Genomic DNA, 19,922 nt, shown 5'->3' on the forward strand with positions numbered 1-19,922 from the left:
TACCGAAATCAGTGCCCTGTTTGAGGACAGAGAATATCCCAATTCAATGATCTGCCATATCGAAATAGTCATAGGATTAGGGACTAATTTGCAAATGATTTTTTTTCTCATTATTTCACATTATCTGGTCAAAAAAGCCATTGACACACAATCACACTAACTGAAATGACAAAGAAGCGAGCCTTGGCTTTGTAACAACACACTCAGGTTTATTAACCAAAACAGCACTTACAAAAGCACCAGACTTAAAACTACAGAGCAGGTATATTTAATCAGCTAGTTAACCCTTGAACCAGCACCGTTATACTATAACCAACCACTGCACGGGGCTGGCACAGTACAGTGGGGTCATCAATGGCTTTCCAAAGGCTGTCAAACTACATTTAGAAAAAAGGGTTCCAAAAGTGTTCTTCGGCTGTCCCCACAGGAGAACCCTTTTTGGTTTCCATGTAGAACCCTCTGTGTAAAGGGTTCTTTATGGAACCCAAAAGGGTACTACAACCAAGAAGGGTTCTCCTATGGGGACAGGCAAAGAACCCCTTTGGAACCCTTTATTTCTAAGAGTGTAGTCACTCAGTACTCCGGTGCAGAGTCAGGCCCCTGTTGAGTCCTGCCAGGGCCTGGGAGACGGTGTGGAGCTCAGTGTTGAGCTTACTGCAGCTCTCCAGCACCAGAGTCAGCTCCCGGAGCGTGGCCTGCATGGCATGGCTGTTTTCCTCATAGACAGTGTACATGTGCTCCTTCATCTGCCCGCAGATCTCACCCACCTGATGGAGAGCATTGACATGGAATAGTATGTAGAGTACGCTATAATGAAACTGTTGGACACTCTATGACAATGTAGTACAACACAACGGCCTACAAATATAACATAATATAACACTCATTTATACATATGTGCATTTAGTTACTTGAAGTAAATACACATTGGGAAAGTACATTTTGAATTGTTGAGCAACTGGTGTGATAACTATGCCCTATGTACATAGTCATTGAAAACTGGTCACTTTAATGATGTTTACATACTGTTTTACCCACTTCATATGTATATACAGTATTCTAGTCTAGGCTTTTACTATATACAGTGCCTTGCGAAAGTATTCGGCCCCCTTGAACTTTGCGACCTTTTGCCACATTTCAGGCTTCAAACATAAAGATATAAAACTGTATTTTTTTTGTGAAGAATCAACAACAAGTGGGACACAATCATGAAGTGGAACGACATTTATTGGATATTTCAAAATTTTTTAACAAATCAAAAACTGAAAAATTGGGCGTGCAAAATTATTCAGCCCCCTTAAGTTAATACTTTGTAGCGCCACCTTTTGCTGCGATTACAGCTGTAAGTCAGGTCTGGACTTCTGGACTTTGACTTGGCCATTCTAACACCTGGATATGTTTATTTTTGAACCATTCCATTGTAGATTTTGCTTTATGTTTTGGATCATTGTCTTGTTGGAAGACAACTCTCCGTCCCAGTCTCAGGTCTTTTGCAGACTCCATCAGGTTTTCTTCCAGAATGGTCCTGTATTTGGCTCCATCCATCTTCCCATCAATTTTAACCATCTTCCCTGTCCCTGCTGAAGAAAAGCAGGCCCAAACCATGATGCTGCCACCACCATGTTTGACAGTGGGGATGGTGTGTTCAGGGTGATGAGCTGTGTTGCTTTTACGCCAAACATAACGTTTTGCATTGTTGCCAAAAAGTTCAATTTTGGTTTCATCTGACCAGAGCACCTTCTTCCACATGTTTGGTGTGTCTCCCAGGTGGCTTGTGGTAAACTTTAAACAACACTTTTTATGGATATCTTTAAGAAATGGCTTTCTTCTTGCCACTCTTCCATAAAGGCCAGATTTGTGCAATATACAACTGATTGTTGTCCTATGGACAGAGTCTCCCACTTCAGTTATAGATCCTGCAGTTCATCCAGAGTGATCATGGGCCTCTTGGCTGCATCTCTGATCAGTCTTCTCCTTGTATGAGCTGAAAGTTTAGAGGGACGGCCAGGTCTTGGTAGATTTGCAGTGGTCTGATACTCCTTCCATTTCAATATTATCGCTTGCACAGTGCTCCTTGGGATGTTTAAAGCTTGGGAAATCTTTTTGTATCCAAATACGGCTTTAAACTTCTTCACAACAGTATCTCGGACCTGCCTGGTGTGTTCCTTGTTCTTCATGATGCTCTCTGCGCTTTTAACGGACCTCTGAGACTATCACAGTGCAGGTGCATTTATACGGAGACTTGATTACACACAGGTGGATTGTATTTATCATCATTAGTCATTTAGGTCAACATTGGATCATTCAGAGATCCTCACTGAACTTCTGGAGAGAGTTTGCTGCACTGAAAGTAAAGGGGCTGAATAATTTTGCACGCCCAATTTTTCAGTTTTTGATTGTTAAAAAAGTTTGAAATATCCAATAAATGTTGTTCCACTTCATGATTGTGTCCCACTTGTTGTTGATTCTTCACAAAAAAATACAGTTTTATATCTTTATGTTTGAAGCCTGAAATGTGGCAAAAGGTCGCAAAGTTCAAGGGGGCCGAATACTTTCGCAAGGCACTGTAACTACTACTTTACACACCTTTTCTATGCATATACTGTCCATAATGCCTATACACACCAACACATACATATATATTTATATTCTGGACTCTGACATTGCTCGTTGTAATATTTTTATATTTCTTAATTCCTTTTTTATTTTGGGGATTTGCGTGTATTGTTAGGTATTACTACACTGTTGGAGCTAGGAACATAAGCATTTTGCTACACCCGCAATAACATCTGCTAAATATGTGTACACGACCAATAAAATGTGGTTTGATAAACCGTGATGTTGGCAGTTAGCTACATACCTTTTCCACTAGCTTGTCCTGAAAGTTGTCCATAATCGTCTGGTCCATGGTGCGGCTGTCGTTTATCTTCCCAACCAGGTCCTGGACCTTCTTGCCAATGTCATCTATCCTGGAACTTAAAGCAAAAAAGAACATTTAGTTAATTCATCTTAAATCAACATTAACGCATTGGTTGACTTTCCACAGATGACGGGACTTTCCTTTGAGTTTCTTCCTTTACTATATGTCCCCAAACCGCGCAATAAATGAGCTGAAACGGAGACCGGAGTAGGACTTGAACTATTCATAAACAAATAAAGAGTCTTGGCTAGGGACTTAAATACCTTATCTGGTGTTCCTGACTCTCATCCGTGCTCATGGTCATGGATGAAGATCTCTCACTGGTTGAGTCGTGGTCAGTGCCAAGACCTTCATCAGGGTCCACCTGGGAGCAGGAGACATTCATCTGCAATCACAAGAACATACAGCGGAACTATTAGAATCAACGATGTAAATCCGATTTAACTATCTACTGTAACTAGATATATAATGTCAGAAAAGGTCAATCAATAGCTGTACCTGGGTCGTCTCATGTCTGGGTTTAGGAGTTGATTGTGAGGTGGAAGGCAGCTTGTCAAAGAAAAAGGCATCCATTTGCAGATCTTCAGATTACATATGAGAAGTAAATGTGAATGTTCAGACTTTCGCCTTATATCTGGAGGTACAATGGCAATGCACTTCGCGTGACAGGACAGTGGGGGTCGCTATTTCAGCTAACGTTAACTAACTGTTAGGTAGGTAACGTTAGTGGGTGGATAAGAAATGAACTAGCCAGCTGTGACAGTAGGTTGGACAGGAAACATTTGACTAAATGCACTGGAATGAAAAACGACGAACCCTATAGAAGACAGCTATTTGAAAAGTATGCTTCTACAGGTAACATTACTTAGTTGGCTAGCTTACGTTATTGCATTTTGTCTTGTACTGCCGTTACATTGATTAAAACCTGTAGCTCGCTTACAGCAACGATGCGACTTGTTTACAAGCTAACGTTAGCTAGCTAGTTTTGGTACTATATCCTGGCTTGCAAGCTAGTTAATAATGGTACGACCTTGTTACAATTCTCTGAGTATAATGTTTCAAAAATAGCTAGCTACTTACTACAAACGTCGTGTAAGAAAAATAAGCCTTTGATTTTGAGATGGAATGTCAAATTGCGCGCCTGTTTGTTTCCCGGGAAAATAGCTACCTAACATTAGCCTCGAGCGCTACTCGGGCAATACTGAGAGCCTTTCAGGGTCAGCTTTTTATTTTGAGGGAATAACATTTGATTTGAGTTAACACAACCACAGTCGGACATTATACAATTCTGCTGATTGTTAATCTAGCTTACCTATAAGTAAAATTCTGTAGTGAATGAAGTAAAACATTTCCTGTTTTACTTCTGAATAGTGTACCAAAGTATGAGACCTAATACCCATAAAACCTGGCAGCAATTGTTTTTCCACCATACATTTTTTTCCATAGGGGATTTTTAGAAACACTTAAAATAAGGGCTGTGTTTTGTGTAGGCTTAAATATTTGTGTTATTTGTTTAAGTTAACCTCTATTTAACTAGGCAAGTCAGTTTAGAACAAATTCTTATTTACAATGACGACCTATGCCAGACAGCACTGTGCAAATTGTGTACCACCCTATGGGACTATAGAATTATCACATCTATATGTGATACGGCCTGGATTTGAACCAGGGACTATAGTGAAACCTCTTGCACTGAGATGCAGTGCCTTAATCCGCTGCTCCACTCGGGCTTACCCAGGCATGACTTTTCATAACCATGTAAATCTCTCTAGGACAAGGTGACTACTATTACAACTTTCCAGAGTAAGTTGAAAGCTGGACTGAGTTCCCCCCCTGCCGAGCCCGCTCCCCACAGTTTGGGAACCGCTGGTCTAGTGGACTCCACTCCATAGTGAAGGAAGTTTATGTTGATTCCACCAACGGAGTGGTGCAGAGACCAGGCTTTGTGGAATCTAGCTCAGACTACATTGATATGCCCCAAGGTCAATAAAATAATAATGAAACGCCTACCTTGTACTTATGTTTGTCCTCTGTAGTTGCATGCCTGTATTTTTTTGGTGAAATCCATATTTTTTCAATATTTCAGCAAACAAAGAAATACACACAACTACAGAGGACAAACATAGGTACAAGGTAGTCATTTCATAATATATATATATATTTTAAGTATTCACCTTGGGGGAATCAATGTAGTCGCAGCTAGATTCCAGTCATCAGAAACTTTTCACAATGGAGTGGAGTTTAGTCCGCTATCCGTTGTCATGTGTTGCTGATAACTCAGGGTGACTTCCAGAGCGTGACGAGGGGATGAGTAAACTCATCAACTTCGAGACAGAATCGTGACTTGAATGATACAATTCATGTTCCACTTATAAATAATGAAATGAGCATGAAACTCAAATGAACAAATCCCCCCTGTCGTTTTACAAGATATAACCCTTGGAAATAGTTAATCATTTCATTTGGGAGGTATTTCATCTTTTACACGTGAAATATAGAAATATGACAGTCAAATGCACAAGGCATATAATTAGGCACACCTCTCAATTTTTGTGTGAAATTACGCAAACTCAAAAATACTGCGGTGCCTTATGGGATTCCACTTCGTTCTGGTCGAAGTGGTTGTTGGAGGGTCTAATTTAGAGCTGGGCGAAATATGGAGAAAAATCCATATTGCAAAAAATTGCCTAAATTGATGCGATAACAATACATAGAACAATAAGTTTATAATGATGTGCAGCACAGTTTTTTTTTAAATCATCCTTTAAACTACTACTAGTTTGATGGTTGTAGCCATTGTCCCATTTACAATCACACATATTAGCAAACATATTTAATTTCAAACTTCACATTTTAGTATAGGCTACTTATCATAATGAACGTTATCAGCAAAATAGCTGCGATAAGTTATCGGTATGGTCGGTGTTCGGTTTATTGTCCCAGCTCTAGTCTAATTAGGCCCTTCCGTACTCCCTACATCATTTTCACTCCCTCAGCTTTGAGGGACACTTGTGCATATGGTGGAGGCGTGTGTGAACGCAAATGGAGGCCCGAGGGGAATGGGGAAGGGGGTGATTTGGGAATCGATCATTACCTTTGTGCTAAGGAAGGAAGCAAATTTAGCCAATTCTGACTTTGTAGCTGTGGAATCTAGTGGAAATCACTGCACCATCTTAAGCACCGCCTTCAGTGAATAATAAATGACGAAAACCAAAAACCAGGAACTACTGCTGCTCGTAATCACAATTCTACGTGAGCCTTGACAGATTCTCACCGTTTCATTTGTCCACGAGAGATTATCTGATTGTCAACCGACACTACCTTCTTTTGCATTGACTTCTGTTCTGATCCTCTGGTTTGATCATGGGGGAGTGGATTAGGGGGCGGGACTACCCGAGGTTTCTTGTTCTCTCACAGTAATCCGCCAATCCTGTCTCGGTGAGCTATTCTCTCATCACTGTTACCAGAGGGTACTGCCAGAGCGCCTTCAGCACCCTGGACAGTGACCTACGCTAGATCAAGCTCTCCTGCTAAGGAACCTCCCCTGCTTGCTCACCTAGGCAACACTGGAACACTTTTTCAAAGGGTTATATGTGATCACATATCCCAATATGATCGAACATAAAAGAACAGGTGGTTGTGAAGACATGATCAAAGTTGAGGATTTTGGTGGACAGCATTCACTTTACAATTGAATAACTGGAATTCCAAGGTGAGCGTTTGATGTTTTTCCCCCAGCCTATTTGTGTTTAGAGGTGGTACTTGAAATCAGTCTCTATCAATGACTCATTTTCTTTTCATGATATTGAGTGAATAATATGCCACACATTTGCTTTTGTGTCCATTTGTTGAAATTAATACACAGTCAGTTAATGTACTTCTTATTCTGTGAATTTAAGTCTGCATGCAGCATTGACTCATTGAAAGGCTTGGATAAGAGAATCCTACAACCTCGGGACATTGTGGAGTAACTTTGTGGACGTTGTGAAGGAACTCATCGCAGAAAACATCCAGCATTACAAAGCAGCGGATCACCGCCAACATGGACGTCGTGAAAAGTTTGAACTTAACAGACAAAGCAGGACATTTGATCAAAATCCTTATTAATGATGAGGATATTCTCTATAAGGAATATAAGCCTCCTCCTAGGGACATTATCCAGCTGCCTAAATCCATGCTATATCTGCTGATGGCAGCTGTCGTGGTGGTGGCTGTGGCTTACGCTATTGTCGGTCACCTCATCAAGGACCTGGCCCTGGACATAGCAGGTAGTTGGGGGGGGTTGGGGGACTTTAAGGACAAGGGATGTTACTTGAGATTGGGATTAACCTAACGGGTTACCTGCGCTCAGTACTATATTGATCAGAGTTTTAAAGAAAATCAAGGACCTGGCCCTGCAAATAGCTGACAGTTAATCTCTTGGGGGGGAATTTAAGGACAAGGAATGTTACTCGAGATTGTGATTAGCTTAACAGGTAACCCGCACATACTGTGATAGTGTTCTAGTTTAAAGTTCCAGTACTATATTGATCAGAGTTTTAAGTAGAAAGAACATACTGTATGTAGTGTACACTGGAGTGTATCAATCTATTGATGGATAATTGTACATTTGAGATATGTTTTAGCCTATTAGGTTTCTGACTGTACAGCAGTTGAAAGGGGGTTACCTAGAGGATAAGGAATGAGATTCAGACTAACATGTTGACTGCACACATCAGCACTGTAGGTTAGAGTGGAGTATTAATAGATCATTGCAATTGCAGAATTTCTTAGAGAAGATACTTTAGCCTAGTGATACTTAGCCTAGTGGTTAGAGCGTTGGACTAGTAACCGGAAGGTTGTGAGTTCAAACCCCCGAGCTGACAAGGTACAAATCTGTCGTTCTGCCCCTGAACAGGCAGTTAACCCACTGTTCCCAGGCCGTCATTGAAAATAAGAATTTGTTCTTAACTGACTTGCCTGGTTAAAATAAAGGTAAAATAAATAAAAAAACTTTGGACCCATTGACTTTATGTTAGCAGGTCTCTGGGAAACGATTTTGACTTAAAGCAAATGTAATGCTTTTGTGGGAGAATCTACTGTATAGGAGGGATTGTGTAATACCGGCCCCCATTCGTTTCTATCCTACTAATCACAGAGAGCCGCGGATAGCCTATGCTCCTTGAGGCATGATCGGCCTAAGTAGGTTCAAAGTAGGCCCTAAATCACACCATCCACCTCTCTCTATCCAAAGACTGCCTGCTGAAGACAATTTGTACCCATTGAGTTTCTATTGTTTATCAGGCCTCTGTGAAAGATTTGGATGTGATAATAGCCTACATTTTATGAACTGCAGAAACCTAGGAGAAAGGAGTCATATCTCTAACCCCCATTCATTTATATGCTACTAATCACACCATCTATCCCCACTTCTCTCTCTCCACACAGACTGCCTTCTGGGTCCCGTGGAGCCTGATCCCCTGAAGGATGGTGACCTGAAGCCCTGTGGTCCTTCCCACATGCCCCCCATCATGACCAACTCCCACCACAACGCCTTCCACGTCTGGGACACAGACAACATCATCATCCCCATGACCCCCATCGAGGGGAGCCCTCTGGCCAGCCCGCTGCTGAATGTCATAACCCACATACCCTCCTTCTTCCCGCACTCGCTCAGCGTCAACAGCCCTGCGTTGAGCCATTCCCTACATGGCCGAGAGATGAGAGAGTCGGACGCCTAAGGCCGACCACTGGAGGCAGGTAGCCAAGCGGTATGAGCTTTGGGCCAGTAACCGAAATGTCGCTAGTAATGGCCAACTCTGGCCTTGACCCCATTCTCCGAGGGTGTCTCAGGGAAAGTGGGATATGCAAAATCACATTTTCCAATTCACACACTTGTACATGTGCGAATTAGGACAAATATTAGCACCCACCCACAAGATATGGTGAAATAGCCACAGAGAGAGCAAGAGGCCTAGGGACCACCCATGGGATGATGCAATAAGTACTTTATCAAAGGTGACCCACCTGCTCTAAAGATGGAGGATTGTTTAGCATGAGTGTCTTGTCTAAAATCATCTGAAGCCATTCAAGGCACGGTGCAATAACACTCATTTTAATGGTTATTTTGAGGACAGTAGGATTACAGTCAGAAAGGTACATTTTAATCCAGTAAACCATATTTAGTTAGCTATTCCATTAGCGGTTATTCTGGTGTTCATCTTAATTTGATTAATATGGCTCATGTCATTTCCAGTACCAAACCTGTAGCATTCTAGCAGATCTCTATGCTGTACAAATCCTGTAGCATGCTAGCAGATCCCCATAGACTTCCAGTCATTGCGCTAACGCTTGTTAGCATTGGCTTGTGAAACTACCTCTAACTTCCTTCATACTCTTACTGGACACAGACATAAAAGTGGTATCCACAAGTTCATCTAACTCGGGGGAAGTAGATAAAGGGCCTCATTTCCAAAATCCCGAAGTATAACCGTACCAAACTTCCTTGTTTAGCCTCAACACATTCCATCCCAAAATGTCAGAGGAACAAAAGAAAGACTTTTGAATGTTTTGGGCACATCATTGTGTATTCACCAGGTGAAAAGAAAATCACGGGACATCGTAGGACTGCACACAATCGATTGACGGTTTCATGACCCTTTTGTAATTTCACCAACTTGGTTGGAGAATTACAGATATCGGCCAAGCTTAATGTATATGGATGGACCTTTTCTGGAGTTGGCCCAAGTGGACATATTCTTCACATCTTTCCTATCAAGGAAACCCCAGTTGAACAGGCAGGGATACTGCCTCACTTGGCCAGGTTTCCCTTGGCAAAGAGGTCTTCTGATCTCAATGGAACAATCTGGTTAACAAAAGGTGAAACTAAAGGGGGTTCTGATTTAAAACCAAAGTTGGTGGGAGCAGTGCAATGATGGAAACGGAGTGATGGAAGCGTTACCTATCATCCCTCTTTAAAGCCTGAAGGGATAGCTTCAGATTGACTGGCTGTTGTGTATTAATGGCCATGGGACAAGGAGAGGGATGCCAGACTTCCCCTGTGAACTGTCCATCGGATTTGTGCCAAGTCACCACACTTCCTTCCTCTCTTTGACACCAACAGACTAGTGACTTCCTCCTCGAGCATTTAAACATTAAAACTACCAATAAACACAGAAAAATAGCCACATCTGAGTATTTTATAATGAATCTGTTCAGTAGGCCTATATATCTATTATCTATATCTATCTATATCTGTTATTTCTTTACCCGTTCTTTACCCGTGTCAAAGGCAGATGGTGGCATCTTCTTTGGGGAGAACGGTCTCATAACTATGTCTAGAACAGAATGAATGGAATGGTATCAACCACATGGTTTCCATGTGTTTGTTACCATTACATTGACTCCATTGCAGCCATTATTATGAGCACTCCTCCCCTCACCAGCCTCCTGTAGTCAAACGTTATGGTAAAGTGAGTGTGGGTTAGCCATTCAAAACTTTCAACTTAAAGAGGACTTTGTGTAAATATATGTTCGTGCGAATATGGTATTAGATTTGTTCTGTTTGATAACACCTGATACTAAGGTTATTTCCAGGCTTCAGCAGGATTAGATTAGTTGATTTACTAATTAACTAGTAGGGTTGAATTAATTCAGTTAGTAGGGGTGAGGTTAGGTTAAGGTGAGTCTGTGTGATTCCCATACAGGTGGCCTGGGAAGATGTTCGTGATAGGCCTATCTAAACAGTATTTTAAGTGGAAACACACTACCTTAAGCAAACAAATATTAGAGGGTAATCACACAGTAGTAGAATTAAAGTACAGTGTAGTATATTTCAATCCTGTTGCTTCCTGTGGCTAGTTATGTTCCATAATTTATGTAGTTCTCCAGAAAGGCATAGTGTTACACAACTTAAAACAAACAATTATTATTTAAGCTGGATGTTACCTGATATTGCATGTAGGATTTGATACTGTTATGCTATTTTATAGCTTTTATCGTCAAGCATGATGCCGACTGCGCTCATCCATCTGTGCGGGTCTTTCAAGTGCCTGTCTTCCTTTATTGAGAGAGCAGAAGAGGGGGATTAAAGAGTAAAGATTACACACACAGCTTAGCCCTCTATAATACAGACTCCTTTTATTACTTTTCAGCCAGGGAATTAGAGGCTCAGAGAGCAGTTTAATCTGAGGCAGAAGCTCAGAACCTCACAGACAGCTGTTATAGAATGATCTTATCAGGACTGCAGCTTAGTGTACCAACGGGAAATGAGATGTATTGTCACGTTAGTCTTGATGAATCCATACACAGTGTTCTCCCATCTCAACTATTGACTGAACTCTGGCATAGTCTGCCATCCTAACTGAGCTTCTGGAGAGGAAGGTAACTAACTGTTCAGGGATGTGACCATGAGACCAATGGTGATTAAAACGGCTGTTTCCTTCCTCTCTGGCAGCTCAGTTAGGATGGCAGAACGTCACACTATTACTATGGAGACAGAACAGAAGTTCATCTGAGTTCATTTCATCCCCAGTTTTGGAGGACAAAGCTCAATCTCATATAGGTTAAACCTATCAAACTATTAGTGTTACTGTCAATTGGATTATAAGCCTTGACTCAGCTGTTTGACCATGACCAGATGATATGAACCAACTACTCTGTGCACATTTTAATAGGAAACTATATATGAGAGAATGTGTGTAAATTGACAAGAAATATCAAAGACGACACCTGCAGGACCTCTTGGGGTGGTGAGGTATATCACATTGTCTTGGGCAGTCAGCACATGCCTGAAGCTACCTGCAGTATTAAGAGCAGATCAAGGCCTAATAAAAATCAAAAGCCCAGCAGTGACACTGTTTAGACACGTTGGTGTTGGGAATAGGTATCGCCCCACACCGCTAAAGAGGGCTTAATGCAGGACTAATGAGGACTCCGCAAAGGTCGTTCTGACTCAGACTAACTGGGACACCGCTGGAGTCCCACTTGAATGTTCTAGAACTTATTCTAGAATTTTTATGTCAAATTTCTAGAATGTCAATGTGCGAGAGACAGTCTTACTGGATTTTTAACCACTCATAAACGTGTTTATACAAGGAAAATTAATGTTAAACTTGGTTATCCAGTAAAGATCAGGCCCGGATGTCAGTCCACAGTGGGAGAATAGGCCTGCTAGGTAGAGATACAGTATAACCAAGTGCGGCAGAGGACATTTTGGGATAATCCTAAAACGGATTGGAGATTGGAACATGTGACGAGTGGATTACCGATCCCTGCAGTTTGGGACATTGTAGTGACTGGCAGGTTTGGCCAAACTGGAGGATTCACATTTTTCTACACCTGTGATGGTGCATGGAAAGTCGTGCTGTGATTTAACTATTGTAGTGACTGCCAAATTATAGAAAAAGCACAGCTGGTTTGGGGGAACATTGTGTTTAAACAAGTGGTCTTTGACATCCTCAGCTATATGAGTAATGAAAAGTCTTCATAATGTTGCAGTTAACATAATACTGGAAGAGATAAAGTTTCATGGCGTTGCAGTAAACATGCTACAGTATCTAATAATGTAAACATGCTACAGTATCTAATAATGTAAACATGCTATAGTACCTAATAATGTAAATGTTACAGTACCTAATGTAAACATTCTACAGTATCTAATAATGTAAACGTGCTACTGTATCTAATGTAAACGTGCTATAGTACCTAATAATGTAAACATGCTACAGTACCTAAATAATGTAAACTTGCTAAAGTACCTAATAATGTAGACATGCTACAGTACCTAAATAATGTAAACTTGCTAAAGTACCTAATAATGTAAACATGCTACAGTGTTTAACAATATAAGGGGCGTCAGGTAACCTAGTGGTTAGAGCGTTGGACTAGTAACCGAAAGGTTGCAAGACGGAATTCCACGAGCTGACAAGGTAAAAATCAGTTGTTCTGCACCTGAACAAGACAGTTAACCCACTGTTCCTAACCTGAACAAGACAGTTAACCCACTGTTCCTAACCTGAACAAGACAGTTAACCCACTGTTCCTAACCTGAACAAGACAGTTAACCCACTGTTCCTAACCCATCATTGAAAATAATTTGTTCTGAACTGACTTGCCTAGTTAAACATGCTACAGTATCTAATAGTGTTTCACAAGGGCTACAAAGTCAGGTTGAAAAACATTAATTAAATGTATCTATTCATTAATTACATTAACAATTCAGACATCTCGATATCGTCTCAGATTAGTCGAAACAGAATGTTGTAACAAACCCTACCCATGACCCTCAAAGGGTCATCACTCAACTCTTGTTTGGTATTTAAACTTGACTGCTGATATGCAAAACATTTTGGGACTGAATCAACAGTGGACTAATGAAAAACATACCAAAATATCATTTTGGAGTGGAATTCCACTTTAAGGTTTTGACCCCATGCTATGAGGACCTGGTTCCATGGTGTGACTGACTCAGCCATCTGGCTACATGACCTGTTCTCGGTAAGTCTCTGGCCCTATCCCGTTCTGTCCCTGTCCTGCTCTCAGGTCCACTAAGCTCAGCTCCCTACTGTACCTGCCAATACCGTGACGTGACGATTGCAACCGGATGATCCAGGCCTGCCTGGCTACTCCACAATTGGCTTATATTTAACCTCTAACCATTTTTATTTTCAAGTGTACTTCATGATTTGCATGCATACATTGGTAAACAAATGGATTGTGCAATGTGGCCAAGGATAAGACGACAAGGTATTGTAGGCTACCTCACACTAACCCACTCAACATGCATTGACATCAACCTAGGACAATACACACTATAATACTGGTACGGTGTGTTTGAGTTCAATCCTATTGGTGGGTCTTGACGGTGCCAACACCATTCAGCCCTGATCCCTATTGTTCTTCTATTGGCAGCAGAGCAGAGGCTCGCTTCATCAATGGACAAAAGTGCATGGTCAGCAGCACAACCAGACACATCCTACTCCCTCATTTTATCTGGTTCATATGCAGTCAATGAACTAAAGCAGACCAGACCCAGACGCTAAAGCATTGGTGCCTACAGTATGGGAGTGCCACCCCTTAAGAGGACAGTAACTGACCATTTTGTGCCATATTAAGACTGTGAGCGGGACATCAGTTAGCCACCATCTTTAAAAAGAGCATGGTCAGCAGCACTCACCCACCTCTGCTCCCTACAGCCAGGGGGTTCAGGGAGAGACTGAGGCATGTATTTTAGATCTAAATAGAGCAAATGTTGTTTGAAAAGAAGTGGAGCAACCGTCAATCTGTCCAACTATCTAAGACCAATTTGATCACGACGTTTGGACTTACATGAACACCCTTCAGTTGAGTTATTACAGTCATCAACCCTTGTCAGAGCCTGGCCTTTTTGAGTCAATTAATTTAGGACACTGGCAAACGCGTTTTCCCTGATTCTTAACTGCAGTGCAGTGAAATAGCCTAGTCACCAGAGGGCAGCATGTACAAGGATAAATAGATGATTTGGTCCTTCAATGCCAATGTAATGGGCTAATCCTGAGACCCAATGATCAATATAGCAAAAGCCTTGAAAGATTTAACAGATTGGCATCAATATGTACAAACTACAGGAAAACAAATCCAAAAGGTTATTTATTCTTTAAGTGAACATAAATAAAAAAAATCGTACAACATCCTTTCCTTATTTATTAAAAAACATTTTTCTCCTTCATGCTACATTCAGGCAAACTCATAATGCCTAAGTTGTTTTCTAAAAACTCAACCTGAACTCCATCCATCCACCAAACATGAGCTATAATACCTGCCCGTCTGTATCCACACCTCAGCCGTCCATCCTATTGTACATGGTCAATATCTAGCCCTTACGAAGGACTACATCTGGGTAAATTGTAATTTGACAGAATTGAACTGCTAAAGTATTGTAAAATAAATCTATGTAGTTCTTAATTTAAGGGCTCGGTCATATATATATATACACATACACACATATATATATATATACACACACACAGGTCAATTGTGACCGTCTATTTCGTCATCTCTTCCACTAGGGCTAATCCTTGTCGTCGCTGCCATTTTGGTCATTGTCGATGTCCCTGCGTGGCAAGACAGTGCGGTACAGAGACGTCCCTTTAGCCTGGATGAAGGTGAGGGTCATCTTGTTCTTGGTTACCTTCAATACAATACAACTTTATTGATCCCCCCCTCTGGGAATGGCAAATGTACGTCTGAAATGGCACCCTATTCCCCATGTAGTGCACTATTGATCAGAGACTATTGAGAATAGGCTGCCATGTGACACATCCAAAGTCAGTCTGCAAGTATCAAAACCACAAACAGTATACAGATACGACAATTCATTAAAACAGTAGAATGGACAATTCTATTTATGACTGACCTCTCCGTGGACAAAGCCTCCCAGGGTAGAGGCCTGGCCTGTAAAAAACTTGAGGGTGTCTTTGGGGACATGGTGCCAGTGACGCGTGTCTGGGTCCAGGAAGTTACCGGCACCGCTCACAACATAGCCCACACCAGACTCCTTCAGGTACTGAGGAGAGAATAGGGAGGGAGGGAGGGGGGGGGGTCAGTCAGGGTCATTCACCCTTTTTTTCAATTTTCACCTAAAATGACATACCTAACTACTTGTAGCTCAGGCCCTGAAGCAAGGATATGCATATGCATATTCATGGTACCATTTGAAAGGAAACACTTTGAAGTTTGTGGAAATGTGAAAGGAATCTAAAAGACTATAACACAATAGATCTGGTAAAAGATAATACTAAGAAGAAAAAAAGTTATTTTGTATTTTTTTGTACCTTCATCTTTGAAATGCAAAAGAAAGGCCATAATGTATTATTCCAGCCCAGGTGCAATTTAGGTGTCACTAGATTGCAGCAGTGTCTGAAAAGTTTTAGACTGATCCAATGAACCATTGCATTTCTGTTCAGAATTTTGTATCAAGACTGTCCAAATGTGCCTGATTTCTTTATTAATAACTTTATTTTCAAAATTGTGCACTCTCCTCAAACAGAATGGTATTATTTCACTGTAAAAGCTACTGTAAGTTGGTCAGTGCAGTTAGATTAACAAAAATATTTAAGCTTTCTACCAATATCAGATATGTCTATGTCCTGGGAAATGATCTTGCTAATCGCATTAGCCTACATTAGCTCAACCGTCCCGTGGAAAGGACACTGATCCCGAGGGAGTTTTAACATTATCCATCAATAAATCGAGAATGCTAAAGTGACACGCTAAAGTAAACAATCCATCTTCCATATGGCCTTCCTTTATCTAACAGCAACCCTCTGGTTGATAGAATAGTTCAGGAGAAGACTATGCGAAATTAAGTTTCAAAACCTCCGCAAACCTGCAGGTTGTGATCATGACCACAGAAGTATGCAGTGGCCTTGTGCTTGACCAGAAGGGGGCGTAGTCTCTTCAGGAGGCACTCTGTGGGGCCGTGCTCGGACACTGACCACACCGGGTAGTGACCAGCCACAAGCAGGAAGTCAGCCTTGGACTGGGCCATCCTCTTTTGCAGCCAGGTCAGCTGGTAGGTGGATACAGTAAATTAAGACTTAGTTCTTGATCATTTCCTCTATTACATTGTTTTGGGGATTTCTGATGGAGAATTTGTCAGCAGTTGGAATTAATTAACCATAAGGACAAGGAAGAATAACAAGTGTAAAAAGTACATCCAGTTGCAACAATGGTCAGGTTGACAGGGTCGGTGGAACAAAGTCAGTCAGTAGAATCTCAAATCTTAAAGTGACTTTAAAAGTTCAAGCCAAAAAACATTTTATTTAACAAAGCCCAGAATAATCTGTGTACCTGTCGGTTGGCCTCAATGGTGCTGAGGGGTCCGCGAGGCTTCTCATCATCGTAGTCGTCAGAGTTACCACACAGCATCACTGTATCCAGCATCATGATGCTCAGAGTGCGCTTCGTGTTGGGGATACGGAAGTTCAGCTCGTAGTAGTAGTGAGGGAACCGCCTGAGGGGGGATTGAGGCTCAATGAATGAAGACTGATCAATGAAGGTTAAGATAGAAACAGCTCAGTGAAACAGTCTGCATCCCAAATGACACCCTAATCCCAACATAGTGTACTATTTTAGACATTTGGGATTCAGACTAGGGTTATGCAATGAAAAGACTGATTCTGCTGCATGATAAAACATTAATGATGAACAGATACGAAAAAATGTAAAGGTTTTATGCTGTCAAAGACTTGCATATGGTCTAAGCAAAGAGTGGATAAATGAAGATGTCCCACTCAGGCCGTTTACCATTGAAAAAAAGGGTCACAGTTCGGTTCTGCTGAAGGAGTGGCTGTCCCATAGGCACCAATGCATTATCAGCTGGGTCTTGTCTGCTTAGTTCATGAACCAGAAAAGAGGAGCGAGTGAGATGTCTCGCCTCTGTCTCTGGTCTAAGTGTCGGTTTCTTACCATCTGTCAGACTTGCGGCTGTAGTCGATCTGAGCCTTGACGTTGCCCGCGTGGTCGTGGTTTCCAGCCAGGATGTACCAGGGAATGTTGAGAGAGTCAGCCGTGTACACGCGCTCAAAGGTATCCTGAGAGGGCAAAGGTCATTTTAGATTGATAAACAAGCGCATTCCGTTTGCAAACCATACACATTTAAAATTCCTCAAGATGTAACACAGACACAGCAACTAACCATTCGGATCAGAAAAACATTCACAGCAAAGAAAGTAAGGATATTTGATCCATTCTGCCATAGCTGGAGTAACTCTGCTTAACAACTGACCTGGAATCTTGGGGAATCTGCACTGTTCACTCCAGAGTAGTAGAAGTTATCACCCAGGGCAAGAACAAAGTCTGCGCCCATCTGCTCTGCTATCTTGCCCATCTCCCAGGCTGTAGCCTTCTCCACCGGTGTGATGTAGGGAGGGTAGGGCACCCCGCCCCAGTCCCCCAGAGCCAGGAACCGGATGGACGTTTGGTTCTCTGGGGGAGAAACCACCATACATGTAGAATTATAACCATTTAACAGACACTTTTAACAAAAGAAATGTACAGTTCAAGTGTACGAGGCCCATGCAGGAATCAAACCCATTACATCCTCCAAATGCATAGCGTCTCAAAATGTAGTGTATACACACACACACAACTTACTATAACAGATTGATTTGTAGCCAAATGGGATGCGTCAGCAGAAGTATAACTGAAATAGCAGTGGAGACTGGTGGGAGGAGCTATAGGAGGACGGGCTCATTGTAATGTCTGGAATGGAATCAATGGAACGGAGTCGAACATGGGTTTTCCATATATTTGATACCATTCCATTTATTCCAGTCCAGCCATTACATGAGACCCGTCCTCTTATAGCACCTCCCACCAGCCACCACTGTTCTAAATGTACATACTACTGCTTTGCTCCAGGTCCTGGAAGGCAGTGGGGAGGCAGTGGACCACAGGGAGGGCAGTCAGCAGGAGGGTGAACAGGTGAAGGGCCATCTGAAGGACAAAAACAATTCATGATAACTTGCTTTGGTTTTATGTGACAAAATCCAAGTCCAATGTTAGGAATACAGATGACAAAGCACAAACTACAGATTGAAACTAAAACATGCAAACACTGCCAACTCAGCACAAGCAATAACCTTACATTGCACCAACTAAGCAAGAAAACTACCACAAGTAACCAAGGCTCTTACATCATGTGTTGACAGACTCAATTCTCTATCTTCCCCAGAGTAAGCACCACTTCTTGTAAATCCAAAATGGCTGCTTATTGATTGTTTAGTGAGTTAACCAATCCCAGCTGGGACTCGCTGTTGCCAATCAGAGTTCTAGTACCACTGTGGCAGGGAAGACAGTAATACAGCTTGTCAGAGTTGACCATTCATAGCCGGTTAGGATAATTAGGTTAATGTTAGGGTTAGCTAAAATGCTAACAAATTCAACTTTTGAATCCAATTTGACATAAGCTGTATCCGGTCGAACCATGACCCAGGGAAGGGTCATGACTCGTGATCTCATCTCTCTCATGCCCGTTGCATTAGAAGTGTCAAAGAATTGAATCTAGCAGAAGTTTTGTACCTAGCAAATTATTTTAAATAACCTACATCTCACCTACAGAACTACTTCTCCAAAACCTAGATACGGAGCAGTCAACTTTACATGGAATAAAAACAGAAAATGCAGATCAAAACAAATAGCCAGCCATATTCCTTATGAAAAAATCCTGAAAGTGCTGTTTCTCCTACACTGAAACCCTACAAGTTGATAAGAATGTAATGTAAATACACTCACTGTGATAAGTGATGGTGGTGAGTTGTCCTGAGTGTCCTACTGCAGCTGGGTCAACTCGAGTCAGTCTCCACTCTTCTTTTATCAGCTCCTGTCTGTCTGTCCTGATAGAACCAAGGTAACCCCAGGGCCAGCCCCTCCCAACCCCCAGCCACAACCCCCGCCCCACCCCCAGCCACAACCCCAGGCCAGTCTGTGATCAAACCCAGACCACAACCATGCCACTGGAGCATGACAGTTGCTCACACCCTTGTCAGTCTTGGGACCAGAGAAGGAGTGCTGGCAGCATGTGACTGACATTGGTTATAAAAGCTAATGGTCAGACTCCACATTTTCCACCTCAGTGTTTCTCCTTATCTCTCAAACTTCCTTCTTCCCCCCTCTCCTCCGTTTGCTCTCTCTCTCCTTATCCTCTGTTCACCGGTATCTTGAAGGCTTGATGGATTGCTTTTGAGCAAGGGGTCTTCTTCCTTTTCTTGGAATGCCCCCCCCCCCCAATCATATATTTACAATGCTACATGCCCCCCCCCCCCCCAATCATATGTTTAGAATCATATGTTTACAAAGTTACATGCTTATAAATCACAGCTAGTTTCACTTCACTGATGTTTACTACTGTACATTTACCTCTATGACCCCACCAGGCCCCACCTAGCAGCATTGTGTGACCTTGCCATATTCACTCATCTGTCAATGTATGGGCAGATTCTCAGAAACATGACCTGAGGTCCTGAGGTCAAAAGAGCTGCAC

The 19,922-nt window shown here is 42.0% G+C and overlaps 3 protein-coding genes across 6 annotated transcripts; 1 reads left to right on the forward strand and 2 right to left on the reverse strand.

The window, feature by feature from the left end:
- Nucleotides 1-188: 188 nt before the first annotated feature.
- On the reverse strand, nucleotides 189-4,127 carry LOC118938214 (synaptonemal complex central element protein 2-like). The gene is made up of 5 exons (XM_036940324.2): nucleotides 4,001-4,127; nucleotides 3,419-3,501; nucleotides 3,184-3,305; nucleotides 2,861-2,975; nucleotides 189-767 (listed from the first exon to the last, which is right to left on the reverse strand). The coding sequence occupies exons 2-5, from the start codon at nucleotides 3,491-3,493 to the stop codon at nucleotides 570-572; spliced, it is 510 nt and encodes a 169-aa protein (XP_036796219.2). The 5' UTR covers nucleotides 3,494-3,501; nucleotides 4,001-4,127; the 3' UTR covers nucleotides 189-569.
- Nucleotides 3,621-10,080, forward strand: LOC149975673 (uncharacterized). 3 transcript variants are annotated; one of them, XM_090204481.1, is made up of 4 exons: nucleotides 3,621-3,775; nucleotides 6,338-6,632; nucleotides 6,820-7,188; nucleotides 8,348-10,080. In XM_090204481.1, exons 3-4 carry the CDS (start codon nucleotides 6,963-6,965, stop codon nucleotides 8,638-8,640), a joined length of 519 nt encoding a protein of 172 aa, XP_090060607.1. In that variant the 5' UTR covers nucleotides 3,621-3,775; nucleotides 6,338-6,632; nucleotides 6,820-6,962; the 3' UTR covers nucleotides 8,641-10,080. The 3 variants fall into 3 exon arrangements, with proteins under 3 accessions (XP_090060607.1, XP_090060608.1, XP_090060606.1); XM_090204480.1 differs by lacking the exon at nucleotides 6,338-6,632 and having other exon boundaries at nucleotides 3,646-3,775; XM_090204482.1 differs by lacking the exons at nucleotides 6,338-6,632; nucleotides 6,820-7,188.
- Nucleotides 10,081-14,514: 4,434 nt separating this feature from the next.
- LOC110485686 (tartrate-resistant acid phosphatase type 5) lies at nucleotides 14,515-19,417 on the reverse strand. Of its 2 annotated transcripts, XM_036940319.2 has the most exons (9): nucleotides 19,175-19,417; nucleotides 18,577-18,720; nucleotides 18,286-18,376; nucleotides 17,667-17,866; nucleotides 17,348-17,472; nucleotides 16,730-16,892; nucleotides 16,266-16,448; nucleotides 15,294-15,443; nucleotides 14,515-15,068 (listed from the first exon to the last, which is right to left on the reverse strand). In XM_036940319.2, the coding sequence occupies exons 3-9, from the start codon at nucleotides 18,374-18,376 to the stop codon at nucleotides 14,949-14,951; spliced, it is 1,032 nt and encodes a 343-aa protein (XP_036796214.2). In that variant the 5' UTR covers nucleotides 18,577-18,720; nucleotides 19,175-19,417; the 3' UTR covers nucleotides 14,515-14,948. The 2 variants fall into 2 exon arrangements, with proteins under 2 accessions (XP_036796214.2, XP_036796213.2); XM_036940318.2 differs by lacking the exon at nucleotides 18,577-18,720 and having other exon boundaries at nucleotides 19,175-19,397.
- Nucleotides 19,418-19,922: the final 505 nt, after the last annotated feature.

This window comes from Oncorhynchus mykiss, chromosome 17 (genome assembly GCF_057628025.1).
Source record: "Oncorhynchus mykiss isolate SJ-2025 chromosome 17, ASM5762802v1, whole genome shotgun sequence".
NCBI classification, from domain to species: Eukaryota; Metazoa; Chordata; class Actinopteri; order Salmoniformes; family Salmonidae; genus Oncorhynchus; species Oncorhynchus mykiss.